Source organism: Anser cygnoides, chromosome 8, assembly GCF_040182565.1.
Source record: "Anser cygnoides isolate HZ-2024a breed goose chromosome 8, Taihu_goose_T2T_genome, whole genome shotgun sequence".
In the NCBI taxonomy this organism is placed as follows: Eukaryota; Metazoa; Chordata; class Aves; order Anseriformes; family Anatidae; genus Anser; species Anser cygnoides.
The window spans coordinates 6,362,618-6,386,884 of record NC_089880.1 but is presented as its reverse complement, the minus strand read 5'-3'; the positions used below and the strand labels follow the sequence as shown (position 1 = coordinate 6,386,884).

Sequence of the window (24,267 nt, the reverse complement as noted above, 5' to 3'; positions counted from 1 at the left end):
AAGTGGGAGTATTTGTTAATCGGTACCTTTCATGTTAGTTTGTCCACTGATGACAGTTTCTTGCCACTTTTCATTTCAATGAATGTTAGGTGTGTCAAATGAATCTTCACATGATTCATTTTCTGCTGCAAGTGTGGTTGACTTGCTACCTGCGGAATACGTAATGAAAGTGCGCATACGTGTTAAAATGTTATCCAGCCTATGGATTGCAGTTCAGTTCCTTTATTCTGAGTGTGTCTGCATTGTAAGATCTGCATTGTGATGATAATGATTTAATGTGTGGAGCACAGCTAATCTCATGATTTTTGCAGCTCTGCTGGATTTTTAAGCTGTGATTCATGGCACTGTGTGCTCATAACAGCATCTAAATCAGGTAGTATAATGCTGGCTCTGCATCTTACTGCCTCGTGGTTGGGTCTTTCTGTACATGCTGCAGTTCATTTAGTGGCTGCAATGTGGCTTTTCTCTTCCCCCCCACCTTCAACTTGAGGGCATGAAACAGCTGTGTTCTTGTTATAGCGTGGTGCAGATTGAAGCATTTAAGTGCCTGCAAGCTAAAATGAGCTTTCATTCTAGACTTGTGGGTGGACAAAAAAATTCTGGAGGAGAAAGATAATCCTGCAAGTATCCAGACTGTATTTCTGATTTGAAGGATGTGGCACTTTGATAATGTCCATAGAGTTTTAAACACTATTGAACATTTGAAAGATGTCCCTTCTTGCGCTGTCAGAAGGTACCAGAGATCTCTGACCCTGAGCTCATCAGATTTTGATCTTTTGGCTGTTCTCTAGATGTGGACATACATTGCATGATGTATCATCTAGTTCAGCTTCTTTTACCTTATATAAATGTTTCACATATATAACAATGGTGTGTGGGCACATACAAACTTATTGGTTAATTGTGCTGCTTAGAATGCCTTTTCTCATTAATATATTTTTTCTAGTGGCTGGCTGTATTGACTGTGATATCACTGTTCAGATGAGATTAGTATGGTAAATAGGGATCGTTAAGATGGGAGACTGTCGGAGGTACGTAAGTCAAACCTGTAATTCAGAGGTATTCACACTGGGGGGTAAATACAGTATAAGGATGCAAATTCAGGCAGACAGAAGGAAAGTGTTTCTGAAGCATTTTTCCCCTTAAACTTTGTGTTGCAGGTATGTAGTCAAAATAATAAATGTTGCTTTCAAGATTACATTGCTAACAAAATACTTGCTCTTGCTCTTATTGCCAAGTGCTGATAGTATGTTATGTCAGCATATTAAACTTAATGGAGCTTAAGCATTTATATGCTCTCTAAAATCTGTTAAGTGACAACATTTACTTGCCAAAATGCACCTTTTGATGCCTTCATTTTAGACACCTGTTTGGAAATTTTAGCCATGTGTTCTATGCTGCTCTGAGTGATCTGGTTGGCATGGTCGCAGCTGAATGTTTACTAGCACTAGAAAGGTGTGGTTTTCTTTTTTCTTTTTTCTTTTTTTTTTTTTTTTCCTGTTCTGACTGGCTGAGAAAGAGCTCTTCAGGAAGGCTTGGTGATGAATTTATTGCTGCTTAGGCATGGCTCTGTAATGATCAGGTCGCATTTGGCACTGAGAAGCCCAGAGGAACTTGGTGGTCCTGCAACTTTGATGGAACCCAACTGGTACCCCAAAGGCTCAGTTTAGGCCTTGGTGAATGCAATGCTGCAGCTCGTCTGCCAGCTGCGTGCCCACATCGACAATGTTGTTGTGACTATGGCATAAGACAGTAAATCTTGACTTCTGTTGGTGTTCTTGTGCCCACACAATTTCCAGTGATTTGCACAATTTAGGGAAAATCTTAACTGTAGAATTTGGTATCCAAATTGGCTGATTTATTATTAGCTATAAGTTCCTATTGGAGTTGGCATGATTTCTTGGGTGCTGCAGCCGTTACTGCATGGTGGTGGTGTTTGGGGGTTCTGTGATGTTGTAGCGAGGCAGCTCTTGCTAGAGTGATGCCAACTTAGGTGGAAGTGATTTGAAAGGAGGTAATTGGAATCACCTTTAATGAAGACTTCAGACACTGCAGACATTAACAGGACTGGGAATTACAACTCAGGCTTGGAGTACACCTTGTGCTTTATCTCCAAGAACTCTCATCTATGTCATCTATAATTACTACTTAATTGTATATTTTTAAAAAACACCATTGAGTAACTCTTTATTAGAGTAGCATTTTTATTCTAAGGGCTCTCTTTGGTAAACTCTTATGGTTCTAAGTTGCTGTGCGTGTATTATTTATTATTAATTGCCATAATGTCTCAAAAATGGGATTTTTTTTTTTCTAGGGCAGAAATCTAACAACAGGAGAGCTTGGCTTCTTCCCAAGTGATGCAGTAAAGCCTAGCCCATGTGTAAGTACAGTTATTCACTTCAGTTTGTCAATTTATAGGAAATTTTCCTAGTTCATACCAGCACTTTATTAATCTTACCTTACCAAAATCCTATTATTTCTAGTTCCTTTGTGTTTTTGTGGTGTTCAGTATTGCTTAAAATATAGCATTGTAATACTTTAATTTACTGGATTTAAGTTGCACATATTAAGAAAACATGTTTCAGAGGTAGGTTTAACTTTTGGGAATATTAATAAATTGAATTGTCTAAAGAGTTCCCGGAATATAGAACAAACATTTTATGTGCAAGTATACTTTCTTCCTTCCCCCACAGCAAGGTGAGAATGCTATGGTTCTAATCTATTGCCCAGTCACTTTGGGTTAGAGAGAGAGATTACACTGTGAGTAGTGAGTTTAAAAATGTGTGAAACTGAAATAAAACTGAATTGAGAGTACTTGATAAATCTCATCTCTGTACATTCTTACCTGCCTTTATTTAACTCAATGATTTTCTTAATCAAGAAATATGCAAGATAAAAAAAAAATAACAATGAATGCTCATGATTTTTGTGTATGGATGTGATGACTGCATTAAAAGGCTGCGTGCTTGGTCCTTCATTCTGTCCTCTATGATGATGTGCATCAGATCACTTTGTCCCTTTGTTGAGATAGTTCATGTAAACACATAATAGTGACGAATTATATTCCCCACTTTGCTTTGACAGCTTTAACTTTTTAACTTGATTCACAACAGTTTGACTTATTAATGGAATTACTTTCATTACAGCAATCAAGATGCCACTTAATCATTTATAAGTAGATGGAACCAGCTGTTAGTGGCTACATTTTGATATGCCTTTAAGGCTTACAATATCCCATAGTTTCTCAAACAAATACATGTGATCCTAAAGAATAAACACATTGTTATATCTTGAGACATCTTTACCGTATATTTTTAGAGTTTTGTTTGAAGGATGCACAGAATTTCTGTAAGCACAAGGTATACTAAATTGAGTGACAGAACAGGTCTGTAATGATGATGAAAATGTTATATGAGCTTAGCTTCCTTCTCCAGATACCTTGGTTATTATAAAAGTTGTGGATTTCTTGTGCCCTGGTGTCACCACCATTGCTGCTGGACACAGGCAATACATGCTGTGGATAGGCTTTAGGTTCCTGAAGCCACACAGTCAGTCATACTGTAGTATTGCTGACAGCAACTGCAGCAACATTTCAGGAACCACCACTATACTTTAAAGCAGAGGAAGCGGGATATCCAGACTTATGAAAAATGCTGTTGGGGGTGTTGTGAAGGTTGTGTTCCAGTGATAAAACTTGCTGCGAAGTTTAGAAATAAACTATTAAAAGGAGTATTGAAAATAATACAATTTTACAGAGTGAATAAATATTATTCATGAAACGTTACCAACTGATGTCGTGATCAGACCAAAAAGAAAAATTGATGCTTCACCACTGTTAACCTGGAAGGATGAAATATAAACATGTTATTATGACAAATGACGCAGTTAAAGAAACTGAAACATCGATCAGGTTTTTTAACATGCTATAACTTTTACTATTATTATTAAGTCTAACAGTCTTTACAACCAGCTGATATAAAAATGCCCAGAAACAGCATAAAATACATATCTCAAAAGACTTTAGGAATGAATATTGAATGAAAAACTGCTGAGCTGCAGAATATCTATAATCCAGACTTTTCACAGATGTACCTATAAACAATTTCTTCCTGTTTGCCGTAAGTAGTATATATCATTAGATATTTTCTACACTAAGAGTAATGTCTGGTCCTTCCTAGCTTTGCTACAGTTTCCTCGTTTCTATCGAGGCATTGTATATATAGCACAATGTGAGCCAAGAGCTTCAGGAATAACATTTGATTTTACTCTATTTCCTGACAGTGAACAATGGTTGTTGTATATCTTGGTCTATTGAAAATAAATGATAAGGACTAATCATCTGTGGTTTAACTGCTCTGAAGCATGGCCTTAAAACCATCTTCAAATTTGTATGTCCTTTCCAACATAGCAGGGATACTTGACACATGAAGGGTGTTTGTTTTTAAACTGTTTTTTTCTGCTGGTTTTGATAATATGCGTTAATTAATCTTAAGGGGGATAATGGAAGTCATTCATGGTGCAATTTTTCTGTAGATGAAATTTATTATTTGAGATATCTTGCAACATGTAAAGAGTCTGTAAATGCTCCCTTGGCTTTGAAATACCCCATTTGATTGCTTCACTAAAATATTTCTCATGGAAATTCTTTCTCAGGATGTTCATAAGCTGCTATTTTTTTACCGAAGTCTCACCATTAGAGGCAGAAATGCTTTAGTAACCCCATCAGTAGTTGTGGCAATACCTAGTGCCATTGCTGCTGGCAGTGGTAGTACCTAGCTGTGTTAGGCCCTTACACATCCGAGGGGTTTGCATACCACCAGCACTACAGTACTGCTGTTTGAGGGCCCTTTGCCTATGCTATTAGGGAGTAATGTATTTTTGTCTGTTGTTCCTCTTTTCTCCCAAGAACTAGACTAATGTAGTAACTGTTTTAACACCTGGATAGATGTACTGCTGTGCAAACTTGAGCATGTGGCCATGCTTTTTTTTATCGCAAAGAACTTCACTCTGTTCCATATTAGTACTTGTCTTGTTATTTAAAGAAAATGTACATTTGGGACTGTCCTGTGTAATTGACAATTTTATCATAAACATCTTGGATGGAGAGGCATTCGAGTAAGTGGTTATATCTTAGTTTGCTTACTACCTTTGGACTGTTGCTGCTGTAACTGCAGAATAGGGTGCCTAAACATGCAGTGGTATGTAGTGGTTTTTTTTTTTTCACTTCAAGGTCAGGTCTAGCGACCTCATGGAAAACACTTGGTTGATACCTGAGGTCATCTGTATATAGCTACATGTTATTTAGCATACAAGCTAGTGGGAGTTATAATTAATTTAAATTTCAAGTATTTTATATTAGTGGGCCTGTATAATACTGTCTTTCTGAGTTAATCTGTGTTGGAAGTCTCTGATGAATACAGTCTGTATATCATTAAAAATTGTAAGAATAATGATACTGTAATTTTTGCCTTATTAGGTTCCAGAAAATAATAGAACATTCTTTGGTTTTACTGAGGAAAAAAAGCACAACTACTTATTTTAAAATATATGACAGTAGGTTATAAGTCTTCAAAATGTGTGCTAAGCTTCCACTAAAATCAATTTTTTAGCACCTTGCAAGTTTCTCACAAATTATTTTAGAGAAGGATAATGCTGACGTATCAGACAACAGTGGAGAGATGGTAAAGATAAAATGCTGAGTTTTGTGAGGACTGCCATATTGTGCTTTTTTGCATGTATTAAAATTATCTAGACATTCTTATATACAGATACATATATCTTATATGTATATATCTTATATATATATGATATATACATATATATACATATAACATCCATTTGACAAACTGATTGTAGTTTGCTTCATTTTAAAAATTTAATTCCATAGTGCAAGAGTAAAACAAAGTACAAAGGTATGAATGAAGTCATAGAATACAATCCATGTATTAGTATTACCTCTCTGAGATTATGTACTATGTTTCCTAGTAGACAGTCTTTCTAGGACTCACATAATCTTGGAAACATGGAATGAAATCTGTAAATGTTAATGTACATTTGTTGCAAATTTTAAAGTATTTTTCAACAATGTACCATGAGGCTATTGTAAGTGCTAATTTTAATGTAGGCTTTGTCAAAAGAAAAAGTATGACAGTTCTGTTAATAAATGAACATAAAAACAGTAAAAAAAAAAAAATCTGTCATAGCAGCAAAAGGTTAAAATATTTTGTGGTATTCCAGAAGAGTACAGAATATTTGCTTTTTATTTTAAGTTTCTTAAAATGAAAATAGAATTCCAGACTAATTAGATTGTCTATTTCTTTTTTCTTGTTTTATGTGAATAAAGTATTAGATCAATACTGTTTATGTGCTGAATAGAAAAAAATCATCTTGATCTCCATTCTCTTGTATTTCCTTTGTCTTAGGTTCCTAAACCAGTAGACTATTCGTCACAACTGTGGTGAGTCATTGTCTAATCTTATAAGAAGCATCTCTTTGAAAGAAGTGGTCATAGAAAGATAACTGCTTATTACAGTTTAATTTACGAAAAAAGCACCATGCATTGTCTAAAAGTGTTTCTGATGTAATAATGTGCTTAATGATTTTGACATTTTATTTACAAGTTTGTAGCCTTAGTCCCAGAGGTCTGAAATGGAATTGTAAGAGATCGGTATAATATGAAGCATGCAAGTACATCTTACATGCTAAGTAACTAAAGAGAAGGATTAATGTTAAATACATTTGGTCTTGTGAATAATTCTGCTTTTCCTTAAAAACAAACACACATGTCTAGCAGTGTAAGAGGACAGTGTATCAGAACTACAATTAACTGCTGGTATGGGGTATATGTAGTGTTGTGAATGAACTCTTTACTGGAATTCAGCCCACTTCTGGAAAAGACACATGCTGATTCTGAGAGAACAGATTAATCATCGGTTGTGTTCTTTCACTGGTTTTATACTTTGTTATTTAGAGATGAATTCTGATTTCCTCTAGCTTGCGTGAAGTGAAATCATAATCAGATGAAAACATTGATTTTTCACAACAAGCCAAATAGAATGTTTAACATCTAAAATTTTGTATTTGTAATTCAGTTCTAACACTTGCTGTGTTTCTAATTGGACATCACTGTGATCAGTCTTGATTTTCTAAGATTTTGTAAAACTTAATTGAAAAATTACTTCAGGCTGAAATGCTGTAAAAAGTCCTGTATTCTGTGATAAACTTCAAAATGCATTCTTCCTGGTGTGTTTGATAAAATAACTTCTTTTTAAGATCTTTTTAAGCTGATAGTGATACATTAGCAGGAAATTTTTCAGAGTAGTGGTCTCTGACATTGAGTGCTTTTAGATTATTTTCTAAAATGGTAAAATCAGCATAGTTTTCCTGTAAGGTAGGTCACTTTCCCCCTCTTCAGTTAACAGCTTAGCCTCTAGTTTTGCAGTGTCTACATACAGCTTCTTATGAAGTCCCTCCCAAACTGGCAAGGTGCAGAGCAAGGGCACAAATCTACTTATGCAGTCAGACTGCAGAATCAGTGACTTACTTGTCTTACCTTCTGTGGTGATTTTACCCTGCTGGACAGCTGAACTCCACCACACTGCTCTATCACTTCCCATCCTCAAAGAAAAAGGCCTTTTCTAATTTTCTAACTAAGGATTTCCCCACACCCATTGCATAGCTTCTTTGCACTTTATCAAAAGTCCTGGAATTAGCATTCAATTCCAAATGATGTGTTTGTAGATCACCGTCTCATGCAGAATACTGGGACTCTGCATTGCATATTTGGTAGCTATCTTTGTACCTTTGGGAGGACTCAAAGACAATTTTACTTTTCTGTGTTGCAGGTTTGCAGGAGCAATGGAAAGATTGCAAGCAGAGAGTGAACTTATTAACAGAGTAAACAGCACTTACCTGGTGCGGCACAGAACCAAAGAATCAGGAGAATATGCGATTAGTATTAAGTAAGTGGGATAAGATCTACAGAAAGTTTTTCTGTTTTCATTTATGTTTAAATAACTCGATATTTGAAATCGATAAGGAAAGAAATAAAAAGTTTTTCAATTTATATAACCATACACCATCTTTAAGAGTCAGTTTAGGAAAACCGAATTTGCTGACAAATGCATGGACTTATAGTAAGAAGTAGTAGTTTTATAATGTTAGTGTAGCAAACAGGTATACAAAAATGATAGTATAATATGTTGTGTAGAACTAAGCTAGTGTTTGAAGTGTGATATGATCTGCTTCTTTTAAGTGAGTAAGAATGTTTCATTTTCTTCAGTAGGAATTTGTTAAAACTCTGCTTTTCAGAAAAACATGTTCATAAAATTCCATGGACAGAAATTATCACAAAGGTCTTGTTTGCTTTCATATTGATTATCAGCATGAATTTAAAAGCAAGCAAAATGTGGGAATTCCGGATTAGAACAATTAGTTGAAACTTCTTTTCTCAATACAGATTACCTCTTCAGCTGTACTTTAATAAATATATTTAGGTAATTATATGTCAACTTTGTTTTGGCACGGATATACATTTTGTCCTAAGAATTTATTTGTATAGTGTTACTGGGGCAGGCCCTCAGGTAACTATTGATTGCCTCTGATTAAAAACACATTTATATTCATAAGTTATTCATTGCCCACAGGTACAATAACGAAGTGAAACACATCAAGATTTTAACAAGAGATGGCTTTTTCCACATTGCAGAAAATAGAAAATTTAAAAATTTAATGGTAAGTATTGATTAGGTTTTTAACAAGGGGTGATTTCTATGTAACTTGCTGTTAAAGTGTCTGCTGCTTTGGTTTGTAGAATTGCAGAAGGTTGTGAGAGAGAGAGATTTGAATCATGTCCTGCAAATAAGGTTTTTTTTAAATGTTTATGGTTTAAACTTTAAGTGATGGTGGCATGTGCTTAATATTATGTATTTAGGGCTGGATTGTGTACCTTGCAGTGGTGTATGGATGAGAGGAGGAATTTGAATCTCATACATCAGCCCACTATAGCATTATGATAAATATTGAAAGCAGAATTTGATGTTTTTGGATCTGTTTATATAACAATGATCCTCAGAAGTAGTTAGGTGAAGATTCCTTGCCCCTACCCCACTATGTGTCCTGAGGAGCAGAACGATGCCTATTGATGTGTGAGTTCAGAGGGAGAAGGACGTAAGTTGGAGCTGTGTCAGAGAGCCCAGAAAAACTCGTGAGAGCTAGTCTTCCTGGTCATGGTACACCAGAGAGAGGGTAAAGAAGTGTATCTGGAAAATGGGGCTGTCAAAACTACTGATAGCTTAGAAATCCATTTTGGAATAGTCATCTGGGGTCAGTATCAACTAGTCTAAATTACAGCAATGTGTGGCTGCTTATTCACTGTAAGAGCTTATTCACTATATTACGTTTAGTCCAATCAGTTAGTTTGCACTTATACTGCAGCCTTCCTGCATGTCTATCCAAATTCTCTGAAGCAGTAAAGTAAAATGAAAGACAATGCAACCTAAGAGTAGGGAGACAAGCTTTAAAACTAGGAGGTCTTAGAAATTATTTTGTTTGAATCACTGACACTCTGTAAAACAAGAACAGTCTACAAGTGATTTAAAAAAAAAAGTACGAATCTATGCTTTGTGTCACCCTGATTCAAATAAGTGCCCATTAGAATGGGACGAACATAAAATTCCTGATGAAAAATGCACCAACCTGTTTCCACAATCTGATATCATTTGGCACTTAAAATCCAGGAAGTGTTTAGTGTTAGGGCTGTGGGTGCTAGGGCCTTATCGTTGGTAACAACAAAGAAATGGTGGCATTTCTCAAATGCATGAAGGAGGTAGCTACTTTGTCTACAAACACTATAAATAATTGCCTGGAAACTGATGAAAACGTATGACCACACTAAGATCTTGACAAAGCACGTGAGCTGGAGTTGTCTGCCTGGATAACTACTTCTGACGACGCAGTTTTATGCAGTCATGGATATTTCAAAATAGAACTGAAGGATCAGAAAATAAGTACAGGACACAACCCCCTGATAAAAAGGCAACAAAAAGAATGTGCATTCCATCAGAGAACTGAGAGGACAAAGTAAACTTCTGATGTTTACACTAGAGGCCTTCAGGCCTCATTGCTACCTGTTCAGCCTTGCTAACATTCAATTAGGACAAAGTAATTTCATAACTCAGTTTTATGATATTATAAAGGCTGCCCTTGAGAGTTAAATTGACAAGTGATAGTGTAAGTACTGTTTGCATATGCTGTGGAACATCTACTTTGTCCTGGATAGATACAAGAGGAAAAAGTAATCGTGTCTGGAAATAGAGAGGAACAAAAGTAGTTTGAGTAGAATTGGGAGCAGAAGAGACACAAGCCAGCAGTCGTGGAAACCCGAAGTAACGATTTGCAGTGACAGAATTCTGTATTGCTTGGGAAAAAATGGAGCAAAACAGCTCTTGCTTGTTGTTTTCGTGGTACATTTGAAAAACTTTCACAAGAGTAATTAAAATGTGCTGCGTGTGTAAAGCATGCCTAAGGACATACAGTGAAAAGTCAGCTCCGAGGCTGGTGTGGATTACAGGGATGTGACAGACTTCTTAGAAGCTTGTCCACACAGGCAGGGGCTGTGGCTACTTACCTGTTCATAAGTTTGCTACTTGAATTTGTGTAATGAGTGTTTGAAACACCAGTTGATTTTTGACTGTTTCTAGTGTTAAAAGTGAAGGTTTTAAAAGCAACTGAATCAAGACCCGAATTTATTCTCAATTTGAAACTATTTTACGTACTTTGCCAATAAATAGAATCTGTCTAGTTGATATTCTTGCTATCTTTCCCAGTCCACATAATTCTCAAACTTGTGGTGCAAAAGTAATAAAATAAGTTTCATACTAACTGTTTTTCCATTTATCTGGAAATCTTACTTTAAATGGTGCTTCTTAAAAATCACCCTCTTTGTTGCCTTGGTAATTTGAATGTGTCTTGTACCTGGTGTTATGTGAAAGAAAATTTGGTTGCTGACATTGTGGCTTGCCTGCTATGCTAATGTCAAGGTAACAAAGTGCAAACAGTTATTCTCCTGGCCTTCCTGCTTAGTTGTAGTGTCTGGCAGTCTGTGATTATGAACTGTTTAAAGCAGGTATAGATTTTACTTAGCTTTAGACTGTTTTAGAAGCATTTCCAGAGACATACAACAGCTCACAGCATGGGAAGCAAAGTGTTCCAGAGTTCAGTTCAGAAGATAAACTTCAGTCTGTTATCACAAACATATGATTTAGGCAGTAGGTCTTGGACTAAATCATTTGGGAGTAATTTTGTTGGCTGGAATTAATATATCTCTGAACTGATCTAGGCTAATAATTTAGGTTTTTTTTGAACTACAAGGAATTGATTGAATACAGTACAATTTCCTTATTTTGACTTAAGTTTGGCTTGGTCAACTCTTGATTTTAGAAATCTAAATGTAAGTATTTAGAATTGAATGATTGAGGGAGTTAGTGGTAGGAGTGAAGGGTTTGCAGTAAATATATTGCTGTGCAATTGCATTTCTGAAGAGTGAAATCTCACAGTTGAAGTAACATTAATCAAATAAAATATGTTTGCTTATAATTGTCTGGTTACTTCTAATCTTATTCCAGGCTCCTTGTACAAACTGTATGATGTCATTATTAGAACTGATTCAAATCTAAGAGCCAGTGACAGGGGTTGAAGGTTGCAAAGAAAGAACATGAGTTGTCAGTATTTTGATGTGTGCTGCCTTCTTTAGAATAGAAACTTAAGTGATTTATCTCCTTGGTTACATAAACTATGTGATCCAGTTCAATGTGTATATGAAGAAATGTGGAAGTTTTTGGATTGGGCCCAAGGAAAATGTGAAATGCTGGATTTTTTTTATGCAATGTGCACTATGAGGGAAAAATAATAATGGCAGAACCTTGAAACTTTCATATGGTCCACGTATCTGCACATCAGGTTGTTGCCTTATATGCAAGCCTTACATGCTTATTTGGGGTCTGTGTGCTTATAAATTCATTTGTGGTTGAATATCACATACTGCAAAAGAAATTTGTGAAAACAGACAGTTGCCATTATATACTTAACGAACATTGCCTTCAGCCTGACTGGAGAGTAGCAAATACATGCTCAGCATGGCTCAAAGGAGCAGTAAGTGTTGACTCTGACTATAAAGTTCTATTAAAAAAAAAAAGCATATATGTATCATTTTAGTGAAAAATAAGCTTTCACTGTATAAATGTGTTCTGTACTCCAGGGTAAGGATTAAATGACACGTTGTTGAATGAGTTGAAGTATAAAATGAACCAATATTTAGGATACTTGATTTTTTCATATAAGTGCTCTGTGGGATGTTGTATATACAAGTAACCTTATTTTGTAAAACTGACATTGACTGTACACCAGAATCTTGAAAAGGATGTCATTTCAGTTTCCAATGACGTTTTTCCTTTCTGGAAGGAACTTGTAGAGTACTATAAGCACCACTCTCTCAAAGAAGGCTTTCGAAGTCTGGATACTACTCTTCAGTTTCCGTATAAAGAATCTGAAAACTCATCGGGTCAAAGGAGTAGCAGAACAGGTGGCAACTGTAAGTATTTTAAATTTATGTACAACTTTCTATCGTAAATATTACAAGGGAAAGGTACCCTAAATATCTTCATTTTCCATTTTTGACATATAACCAATTAATATGGTAATGCCTTTAGTTAGGATTTTTTTAGCTAAGCAGATTCATATCTGTCAAGAGGTTTATAAACATGTCTAGCAAGTTTGTCTTCCTGCCAAACATAAAATCTCCTTGATATTCAAAAATCTATTAGGAATTCTGGTGAGAGAATCAATCACATCCTGCTTATTTTTTTCGGATATTTGCTGAAGTGTTAATAAGTATCTGTGACAATTTCTAATCCTTACGAAAGGATTTAAATAAATCAGTCTTGTAGTGCAGCTGTATGAACTAGGATCTCAATAACACCACAAATTTCATAGATAAGCCCAACCCTATTAGATTTACCGTAGCATAATTGTTTTTATGCTTTCCCTTTAACCTTAGATGTTTATTAAAGGCCTGTGTGCTTCTAAAGGTAAATGAACTACTGTACAATGTAAATAGCAAATAAAAAGTTTTGAAATTTAGAAGTAAACTTCAGAGATTTACAATGCACACGGTATCCTTTTTTCTAACACATTACATCTTAAGTGGAAGCTGGCTTGATTCTTAGAACGTGCAAGTTCAGTGTTAATGATAAAAATTACCACATGGCCCACCTCTGGAAAATATATACCATTTCTGTCAAAGAGCAAATATTAGATTTGCAGTTCTGCAGACAGTGGCAGTATCTTTGTACTGTACCAGATAATAACAGGGAAATAAGAATTGATGGTGATTTTAACAATATGAAGACTTCTATGAAAGACCATAGAGTCCAGTCTAGTCTTTGTGATGATGAAGCTGGTGGAATTGTTTTCACCTGCTGTGTTTGTAAGCTTTTGTTTACTTGCTTGCTTCTCTCTGTTCCATAACATTTCTGTAGCTTCAGAGATTTTCTTCCTCCCCTAATTAAAGTGAAGATAATTTAGGATAGGTGATTGTAAGAAACCATTGTGTCTCTGTGCATTTCATTTACTCTGTCTCTGTATCCTAATTCCTCTTTATTCCTTTTGTTTCTGTTCTCTTTCACTGCTTCCCAGGAGTTCTGTCTATTTTCTCCCTGCTATGCTGTGTCTCGGTGTATATCTGTTCTTGGTGGATTTCTGTCCCGTTTTTTTCTCCCTTTACCTTGTGATCTCTATTTGCTTTTTTCTTCCTCTTGCCATCTCCTGTGCTTTCTTCTTCTGTTGCTGGCTCATGGCATTGAAGCTTTAATTGTTGAGACAACAGGCCTTGTGTGTTTTTGTTTGCATTTGTTTGGTTGTTACTGAATGTCAGCAAAAACAATTCTTCTTCCCTTTCTTAGACCAGTTAGCGTATGTCTATATTGTCTACCAACTTACTACTGTGTAGGAGCATTAGCTCAATTGTTTCATGCTTCACAGGATTCAATGGAAATGAACATGGGATGCTCTCATTTTAGTCAAGGGGATGAAAAAGTACATCTCTGCTACAGTACATTTCAGCCATTTAATATTATAAAGCATACTGATGAGGAAAGGCAGGTTTTCTCTTAAGCCAAACTGACCAAAAAACTCTCAGTTCTCAGACTTGTGTAAAACCTAATAGATGCCCACAGCTCTGCTAGCCTACCTAGATTTACTCTGGATGACACTTCACTTAATGGATTTGACAGTTTTCTTTTAAAAGAGTGTCAGCATGTCCCTGTAAATTTTCTTTTAAAGCAAAAATTCCCTGATTAGCAGCCCATCTGTGAGTCATGTTGCTCAGTTTTACAACTGTCCTGTTAGTTTTTACAAAGCTGATATAAAATAACTGTGTATTGAGGCTGTGTGAACCCTGCAGGACTGAAGTTGAAAAGGTGTTGATAAACTTTGGGATGCAGTTTTGTTTAAGGAAGGAAACAAGTCATATGGCAGCAGTTGGACGTTAGGGTTCATTTTGTTTTGGCCCTGAGTGTCAACCTCCACACAGCTGTTTTCTGTGACCTCTTCCCATCTAATTGGAATGCAAAAAACCCTAGCTGTTAAAAGTGAGAGAGGGGCACTTTCACATTTTTCAGATGTGTAATTACTCGATATCATACTTAGCACATTTTAACAAGCATGAGGTTGAAGCTAGTGAATGCCATGGACTTTCTTGGCTTGAAGCTGAATTCAAGTGGGTTTTGGACTACACTATTCACATGACAGTGTATCTGAATGTTTTAACGAGGACGTGTTTTGAAAAGGTATCAGCTTATTCAAAGCAGCTGTCAGCTTATTCAAAGCAGCTGGTCTTTAGCATGTATAATTGACAGAATAAGTGGGAAATTATTTCTGAAAAATATCAGATAAAGTACTGTAGACTTTGGAGGAGTTGTATCATTTTCTGCGGACAAAGTCTTTGAGCTGTCCCAAAGTTGAGTGGCCATAATAAATTAACTTTGCTTTCCAGAACAATGTGAGAAAGGATTGAATTTATTTTTGGTAATTGTCAAGTTTTCACTTGCTCATTGAAGGAAAGAATCAAGTGGAGTTTCAGTTTATTTGTAATTTCTGATATGAATCCTAACAAATAACTTTGTAACATCTTATATTTTCAAGGAATTTGCTTTTCCTTTTAGAATCTATTTTTTTTTTAATAACAAAATCTTCATTTTGTGGAAACAGCTAATTTTGCTTCCCATTTTAATTAGAAGTTCTTCTGGTCTTAGATAAGTCATCCACTCTATTCTGATACTTAATACACACTTTTAATGTGGTTGTAAAAGCGGTTACACATTTCCTTTTCTCAATATAGAAATTCAAGTTAATTAAGATGACTTCTAATTTTTCAGTTCCAGGCTTTTCTAGGTGTAGTATGATCTTTTTTTTTTTTTTTTTTGCTACACAGAAATGTTAATTCTTACATTAGGTTTGAGGAGTGATCGACCTTTTAACGAAATGAAGGCAAACATGGAAAAGAACAGTTGACATTCCTTCTGCAAAAATAGTTCTTGGCATTTTATTCTAATCTGCTGATGCAGAGCACGACTGAGAAATCTGCATCTTTGTGAAACTTAGTTTTAAATGTACCTAAATTATGACGCCAAATATCAAATGACTGTTTTCATCACCTGTAGACTAGGAAGGAAGTACCTTAATTATATCATTCTACGTGCGTTAACTGTGTAAATGTGACATCAGTTGAAAAAGTAAAGTAAAACGAGTGTCACCTTAGACCATACACGAAGGCTAACACCAAAACTTTTACTAGTGACGTTTAGGAAAAGGCTGGTTATCTGTAGAAGTCTTATAGGAGTTCCTTGCCCACACAGATTTACTGGACTAGAATTTGGCAGAAAATCAAACTGCCAGTTATATCAGAGATAGAAGTTCTGAAAAATTAAGATGTGTATGGACAGGACAGGAAAGGACCAGGTACCCCCCCCCCCCCCCCCCCCCCCGTGTAGTATCTAGCATGTGGTTATGTGATAGATTTGCTCAATGTCAACACGCTGCTGTAGCAATAAAGGCAGTTATCCCGAAGAATGGACGCACTACTTGAGCAAAGTTGTCTTTTTGGTTTGCATAATGCATTTCCACACAGAGTTGTCACCTGGGGTTACTGGGTCCAGTATAAAGATGTTCTTCAGATAACCTCATGCATTCTCAGATAATCCATTTAGTTTTAGAGGCAGAGAAAGCTTCATTACTGTGAATGATCATAAGGCAGTTTTTTAGTATGCAAGAAGCCCTGGCGTATGTTTCTTTTGTATTTCTTACTTTCAGGTACTAACCCATAGATTACATACATGAAAATACATTTTAAATATTGGGTGTTATTTAAAGGCTAGACTATTTATCCAATTGAGGACAGACTTTCCAAGTGCACAGCTGGGAGCAAATATCCCAACTTATTTAAGTTTTGCATGTTATATGAAGATATGGATCTTCATTGCTTCTTCAAAGGAGTGGCAAAATGAGAGAACAGGACAACAAAATGTAGTTCCACTTGTAGCCATTTAACTCCATTTCAACTAGTTTTGCATTTAAAAATATGGTGACAGGTCACCCTGGGTTTGTTGACAGTAGTGCACATACATCTCTAATGTTCACCTGTGGAAGCTGTTACAGTGAGTAGGGATGGTGTGCTGGTTCTGCCTGGTTCAAACTTAGGCCTTTTTTGTTTGCTTGAGGGTTTTCCCTCAAGTATGGGAGAACTGCAAAGATGAGAAACGCTGTTTGGTCCTTAGACAGTACCGTTGAGGAATTGCTATTGATCTTAATGGTTATCAGGGCAAAAAGCATATGTTTTTTTCCCCGTGCATATTATTAGACCCCATTTCAGCTGGTACTTAGACTGTGTTCCTACTTAAGGGTGTGTGATTATTGTATTTTTGGGCTCAAGAGGAATTCTTTCGTATGCATGAGTGCCTGCTTTTGTACTCTTACGAAGTGGGGCACACAAAATTAAAAAGAAAAAAGTTATATCTGCGAGAGTCTGCGGTTTTAATTTGCTTCTCTGAAACCCTGAATGAGTGTCTTCTTTCTACCTTACTCTTTGAAAAATGCAATTGTTAAAAATTAAATCATAGATCCAAATTTTCTAGTTATTATAGTCAATTTCCTTCCAGACATCCTTAGTAGGGAACCTTAGTTTCCTTATTATCAATGAATTATATAGTTAAAAAGCTATTATTTAAATCTTGTGCCAATATTTCAATGTTCTTTTGCTTGTCTCTTTTTCTCTTTCTTTCTCTAAGCCCCCTCTTTGTTCTGTGGGTTTTCTTTTGTAACTCCTCCAGACTACAGCTTTGTTCCCCCTTCCTCCACTCCTTTCTGGTCAGGTACTGCTTTACTGCTTTTATATTCTAAATTTGTTTCTGTTTATTTCTGTGTGTCATGTGAGGGAAGGGACGAATTTAATATTTCAGTTCTTCTGAGTCCAGAACCAGAGTTATTGCGTGTTATTCCTGAAGTGTAACAAAAATCAAACTCCTAAACTTGTGAAAAAGTGTATGTTACAGTAAAGGAGTTTGAATAGCTGTTGCAAAGCTCACTAGTTGCACCAGATTCAATCAGTGATCAATTAATTGACCATTAATTTGCTGTGTAACTGTGGCATTTATAAATTTTATATTTTAATGTGTTGGTTCTGTTGCACAAATCTAAAAATTGCTGTGTTTCTAGGTAAATAATATTTTCGTCCCATCCCTGCAGCAAATCATACTGCAGAAACGTCTTAGAGCATAGTAGTCTTTTTTTCGTAGAAAGTGTTTTCTTTAAATTCTGCATTAACACGGTCTATTAATTTTATCCATCTGTTTCCAAATATTGTTTTCTTGATTCTCATTTAACCTTCTTTGGCTTTAATAAATGCAAACATTTTAAAGTGAGACTGCATAAAAATGCTTGAATTAGTAGTAGTAGCAGCACTAGTCTCAATTAATGTACTAGTGCAATTACGACTTGTTCTGGTCTCTAAGACGTAGTCTTCAAAGATGTGAACTGAACTGCTGGACAATTTGAATGGGATTTTGCTAGTGGGAAGGTAAATGCCTTTGAGGAACACAGAGCAGGAGGTACTTTTGTTGATAATATAGCAGCATTCACTGTCATTCCATGTACTGGCTTCCATGTACACGGGATAGAGGGATTTCTAGGCTCTGCAAATCTGGACTGAGGCTAGCTCTTGCACTGGGGAAAGGGAGGTAGCTAGCATGCACGAATCCAGATGCAGTCGTAATCAAAGTCTGGCTAGAAGATGTGAATTGGTGTGTTTTATTTCTTTCCCACAAAGGTGGTCTAAATTGCTTAGGGCTCTGAGGAGGATTCTGAAGGTGCTCTGTAGTTTCTAGAGGGAAACCCATGTAGGTGGCAGCTCCGGAGTAGAATGGTTAGTGTGTTTAGTTGTGTTGAGAGTGCCTCCAGTGAGCCCTCCCTTGATTCATGCTAGGATCTTCATACACAATGTCCTTTGCTGCTTTTGAATGTTTTGGCGCTCAGTTGGTGCACTGTTCTTTGAGTTCGTTTCTTCGGTTCCTATCTATAAAGATATAAGTCCTTATATTACAGTTTTTTGGAGGACAGATATTTACTCCCTTTCAGTAGTCACAGCATTGACTGAGAATACAGGCTGTAAGGGACTCTTCCACTTAACATTTATTTACATAAAGGGACACATCTGTAGGAAGGATGAATAGAAGGCTGTTTTGGCAGAGCTGTTTATCCTATGGTCATAATATTCAGCTAGAATGTCTGAAGCTCTTGAGTCCTATTTTAGTCACAAAACACAAAGGAGTTAAGTTTTGGTACTTTATTGCAGGTGAGTACTGTGAGCATGTGGCAATCGCCTTCAGGGCGGGGATAAAAGATGACCTCTCTCTCCTTCAGTTGCATGATACTTAATCATAAAGGCACTCTTCCTGTGTTTGTGTTCCATGGGGTAGGGGGGGAAGTCATGAATTGGCCTACAGTGACAGACCAGCAATCAAGAAATCAAGGCTCAGTGTTACTTTGAGCCTATCACACAATCCTGTATATTCCCACATATGATTTCAACAAATAATAATTTTTTTCCCCTATGAAAAACTGCTTGTTTGGAAAATTCATAAATTACTAAAAATAAGTAAGGATTCCATGTCTTGTATATCACAATGTGATACGTGAAGTATTTCTTTACACAAGTGCAAAATAATAAGGGAAAACACTAAGTAGTAATTCTTAATTTAAGGTTATATACCTGTTTGGATGGTATTTCATGTTTTGATAGGCTACAATACTTCGTATGTTCTTAGTAATGCTCTTAAAATACGCAAAAAAAGCTTACATTAAATAAATACTTTTTTCATGATATTATAAGTTTATTTTTTTTTCAAAAATGTGTCTTCAGAACTGGCTTACTTCTGCTGATATGTGGAAGTTGGTAACACACAAGAAGAGTTTAGCAGGCTGTTGAGCACTACTGGAGGTGCTGCCCATGCCTGCATAATAGAACTGAGGTTTGGTTAAACAGTTCAAGAAAATGTACGTGGCTTCAAGGCGCATGGAAGCTAATACAGAAGAGCAACCCTTAGGGGATATGGCTAAGACACTTGTGGAATTTAAGCACAGGCAGAAATGTGAGCTAATCCCATGGAGCCTTTTCTGTTTGCATCCTAGTGGCTTCAACGTTGCACCAAGCTAGTATTAAAATTTGTTGGCAGCCCATCTATCTCACTGTCAGTGCGAAACTTGTCTGGTATCCTCTAGTGTGAGACAAAACTGACTACATTTTCCTGTCTTCTTTCTGTTTGAAGGAAAGGCTGGATCAAGCAAAACTGTATTTTTCCCATTTACAGATGTACCTTTTATTCACTTCCCTTGGATTTCTCCAGTCTGTTTTCTATTCATTATCCCGGTATCTCCCTCCTAATATACAAGATCTTTTTTTTTTTATTACACCTTCCTTGATAGCTTTTGTTTTTTATTGGTACTTCTTTTTTTCTTCACATTCTCCTGTTGGGCACTTTATTTCCATCAATCTCTGCTGCTAATCCCTTCTCTCCTTCCTTATTCTCCCTGTAGCCACCATCCTTCTTTACTTAACTCAGTGTTTTCACTCTTTCCAGTCTGTACGGGTATCCTTTCTGCATGCTGTCATCTCTCAAGATTTACGCAGGGACAGCTTGGATTGGGATTTCAGGACTGATATCTCTGTGCAAGTTTTTTTGTGACTGTCACCAGAGAGATAGGGTTAATAGTTTTCCAAAAGAAACACTGGGAATTTTCCTGTATTCCCTAATTGACTGGCTTCCTTTCATATATTTCCTGTAACAAATATCTGTTATTTGAAAATCTAGATGGTTGGATTCTAAATTAATCTAAATTCTGCTACTTCCTGTCTCAAGGCTTTATGCTTTTGATTTTTTTTTGCTTTTGTCATCTTTTCCTTGCTGGTGTCACAACTTGAAAAAGAGTTAGTCCTCCTCCTTTTCCCCAGATCTGCCCTACTTTATTTTTCTACCCTAATTCTCCTTGGTATTTTCCCTCCTTCTTCATTATTCATCAATGCATTTTCATCTGTCATTTTTTCCTTCTTTTTTTTTCTTTCTCAAATTTGTTCATCTTTGTCTCATGTTACCTTCTTTCTTGCCCGTTTTCTTCCTTTCTAGAATATGTAGTGATACGCCATTCCCCAGAATCACTCCCTGCTTCTGCAGGGAGATTTGCTTTTGCAAATCTGACAGTGATATTGCTGTGCTTGTAAATGGTTCCTTACACTACAACCAGTAACTCCTTTCTTATTTTCCTCTTCAAAACAATTTCTGCCTGTGCTGTGCTCTTTCCCTGCAAAATTGATTTCTGAAATCCTGATAAGATATAGGACATAATATTGATGTCAGGATCTAAACAAGTAGTGTCTACAGCTGACTTGCGTAGAGGGGAAAAAGTATGTTTGAACTCCAATACACTTAATACATGGCCTAGATTTTTACAACAGCTTCATACTGTAAACATGAGCACTGTGAAAACTAGATTCTTACTGCTATTTCCTAAAGACAATTGGGAAATTCTAAGAAATTGGAAAGGATTCTGAGGGGGGGAAAAAAAAAGATTTTATGTATATTATAATGAAGTCATCCCTCGTGACTGTACAAAAAATTCTTTTGAAATCTTTTCAGATGGAAGCTGGCTTGTGCGTATAAATTTCTACCTACAAAGACGTGCAGTGGAAAACTGCAAAATAAAAGGCATTAATATATATGTGTGTGTGTTTTTATATATCAGTGTTTTGGCCAAATACTTTAATTTTAAAGTGTGAGATTAGTAGATGTTTTTTCTAGGCTGATCATTAACTCTTAGCTGCCTTTGAGGGGGTTGAGGGGTTATTATGCAAGTTACGACACTCTACAAGAGGGTGAAGATTTTGGCGAGGGGGTGTCTTGAGATGAGATTTTTTTCCCTACGTTTGTTACTTTAAAATATTCTACAACTCTAATATCTGTGCTTGACATCGGCAAAATCCTTACATACTGAAGTAGGTTAAATATTGTAGGTAATAATTTCACTGAAATTTAGGAAAATTTTTCCAAGCATTGTTTTGTTGTTGAGAGATTCATAGAGCAGATTCACTGGTGATTTACAGAATAAAGTCCTGAAAAGAGTGAGATTATATTAGCTGGTGTTCATGCAGGTTGTAACAAATGATCTATACAAATTTGCTGTGGACACTTTAATTTTTTTTCTCATGCTGACGTTAACTTCCAATTTGATGTGCATTAATATTTAACTGAGGAATTGTTTCTGAAGGAACAGCACCTTATTCTGTTTTGCTTCATTAGAGGAGTAAATGTAAATCAACAGTGACTGCTAATAATTCATTTGGAAAGAAACTAGTGACCAGTAAAATATGTTGATGCACGTAGCTGGCAGCAAGTTTTATTATGAAACACAAAAATACAATAATTTCAAATGTATTTAGCAATTTGGGGGATGAAAGTTATTTTTTTACGGTTTATTAAATTTGATTTTTTTCTAATAATAACAAACTATAACAGATCATTAATCCCTTCAACTTTTACCATTCATCTACAATTAAACCTTCTTGATATCTTTAGTGCAGATGCTTTCATATTTCCGTAAAGTTAATGTCAGTATATGTTGTCATGAAATCATGGTCTTATATTTTACATTAATGCTATTTATCTTATTTAGCTGTCAATTAACAAACTCTAATAATACCAACTTCTGTTTGGTTTCAGTGTTAAGCCCAAAGGTGATAGGCATTGCCATAGCCAGGTATGACTTCTGTGCAAGAGACATGAGAGAGCTGTCCTTATTGAAAGGGGACGTTGTAAAAATTTATACAAAGATGAGTGCGAATGGCTGGTGGAGAGGTGAAGTAAACGGAAGGGTATGTTGTTTTTATATTATTTGTATTGCCTTCACTGTGGGTGATTTTTTAAAAAGGTGTGTTCCAATATTGTAAACCTTCTTTGTACATTAAATACACGAGATGCAACATGTTCTCATCTGCTTCATAGTAGCCAGGCAGCACTCTTGCCAGGTGGCTTTCCCAGCATCTAAATTAATTGGTTATTTAATGTAACCTGCCAGCCTGAATATTTGGACAAGATAATATGGTTGGAAAATAACCAGGATTAATAGTAGAGCTACTGCTGATTTTTCTTGAAATGTCGCACGTGGATTTGGGGGAGGGGAGGTCAGAACCTCAGGATCTCTTTGAGTTCCTGGTGCTGGGAGTCTGGTTTGCGGTTTAGTGCAGGAGGATTGCAACCTCTCTGCTAGACTATAATGCTGTGGAATCAGCTATGGGTTTTTAAGAGGCTTCTGCTTTTGATCTCTTAAAAAAAAAAAAAAAAAGGAAAAAAAAAAAAGGTTCCAATTAAGTGGTGTATACATCTAGTAGTGTTTTTTTACAAAGTCACTTCATACTGCACTCTGAGACTTGCATGGCTTTGAATGCATGGAAATAAGGTTTCAGTTCTGACCTACAAAGACTATATATTGTTTCAATCTTATTGTATTGCTCCTTAATGCACATTAGTCAGGAGAATTTGGAGCTGCTGTTTACTTGTCTAAAGAGCTGAGCTGCAACGTCAAGGAATGCCTTTTTTCCCTCCTGTTTTGTAAATGGGCTGGAGAAAAACGAACTGTATGGACACTGGAAACGAAAGTTGCAAGTCCAGTAGAAGAAGATGAGGGAGCATACGTCCAGATTTAGTGCTTTATGCAATTTAGAGATCTTTTTTTAATGTATGTGGAACTGGTTATGATCTTAAAGTGAAAGCAGTCAGGCAAGAAGAAATAAGGAGAAGGAAGTGATAATCCCATATCCTTAACATGTCAAAGAAAACGGAGCATCTCATTCCAATGTAGTTACCTGCTTCCTAAAGGACACCCTGTTGTGCACTAGAATTCCTTCTGATGGCTTTCACAGCCCAGGCTTGAGATCATGAGATCACTGCTGTGGGTACTTTGGTCATGTAGTCTCAAAAAATGCTTATGCAATCACTTCTTCCAGTCACGTTCTAGGTTTGGTTTTGAGGTCTTTTGTCAGTGTTAAATAAGAATAAAGTCTGAATGGAAAAACTGAAGTGAATAGATAAGACAATAATACAACATTGCTTCTCTGTATGTCTAATATAATCCTTATTTGACACATCATTAATCTCAGAATAGAGATAAGTTTGTAAGTTATGAAGTGTAAAACACTGATCTCTGCCTTCCGGTTCTGTTTAATCTAAAAGTCCCATTGTCAGCAACGGGACCTAACTCCATGTAATGCAATGGAATCGGTCGCTATTTCCTTTGTAAGGTGATTCTCTGGACCTGGCCGAAGCCTGTGAAATACTTAACTGCCTATCTGTGTGTTCAAAAGGTAGCAGCATCCTATCTGTAGTAAAAGCTGCTTCTGCTCTTGACTTTTCTAGCTGTTTTTTTTTCCTAAATGCATAGACCACCAATATGGGCAAAGGTGTATTTTCTTTTTCTTTTTTTTTTTTTTCAAGTGGGGAGGTATTTAGTCTTGAAATCATCATATCTATAAGTTACTCTTTTAAAATTATTTTAGAGTAATCAATCTAACTGTGGCAGGTCAGTCATGTTTAACTTTGTAATGTTATTCTTACATTTACAGAACAGATCCATTCTTTTACCTAGTTTGGCCATTAAAAAAATGTATTTTGT

General features: G+C 36.1%; 1 protein-coding gene across 6 annotated transcripts in view; it reads left to right on the top strand.

The window, feature by feature from the left end:
• Positions 1–24,267, top strand: part of VAV3 (vav guanine nucleotide exchange factor 3) — a 275,359-nt gene that overhangs the window by 148,413 nt on the left and 102,679 nt on the right. For 5 of the 6 annotated variants that reach the window (XM_048066888.2, XM_048066894.2, XM_048066889.2 and 2 more), the window contains 7 exons: positions 2,315–2,380; positions 6,423–6,457; positions 7,845–7,961; positions 8,646–8,733; positions 12,460–12,589; positions 17,340–17,423; positions 22,320–22,471. In XM_048066888.2, the coding sequence (XP_047922845.1) occupies positions 2,315–2,380; positions 6,423–6,457; positions 7,845–7,961; positions 8,646–8,733; positions 12,460–12,589; positions 17,340–17,423; positions 22,320–22,471 (672 nt within the window). The remainder of the gene's footprint in view (positions 1–2,314; positions 2,381–6,422; positions 6,458–7,844; positions 7,962–8,645; positions 8,734–12,459; positions 12,590–17,339; positions 17,424–22,319; positions 22,472–24,267) is intronic. The other variant, XM_048066891.2, reaches the window with a different exon arrangement.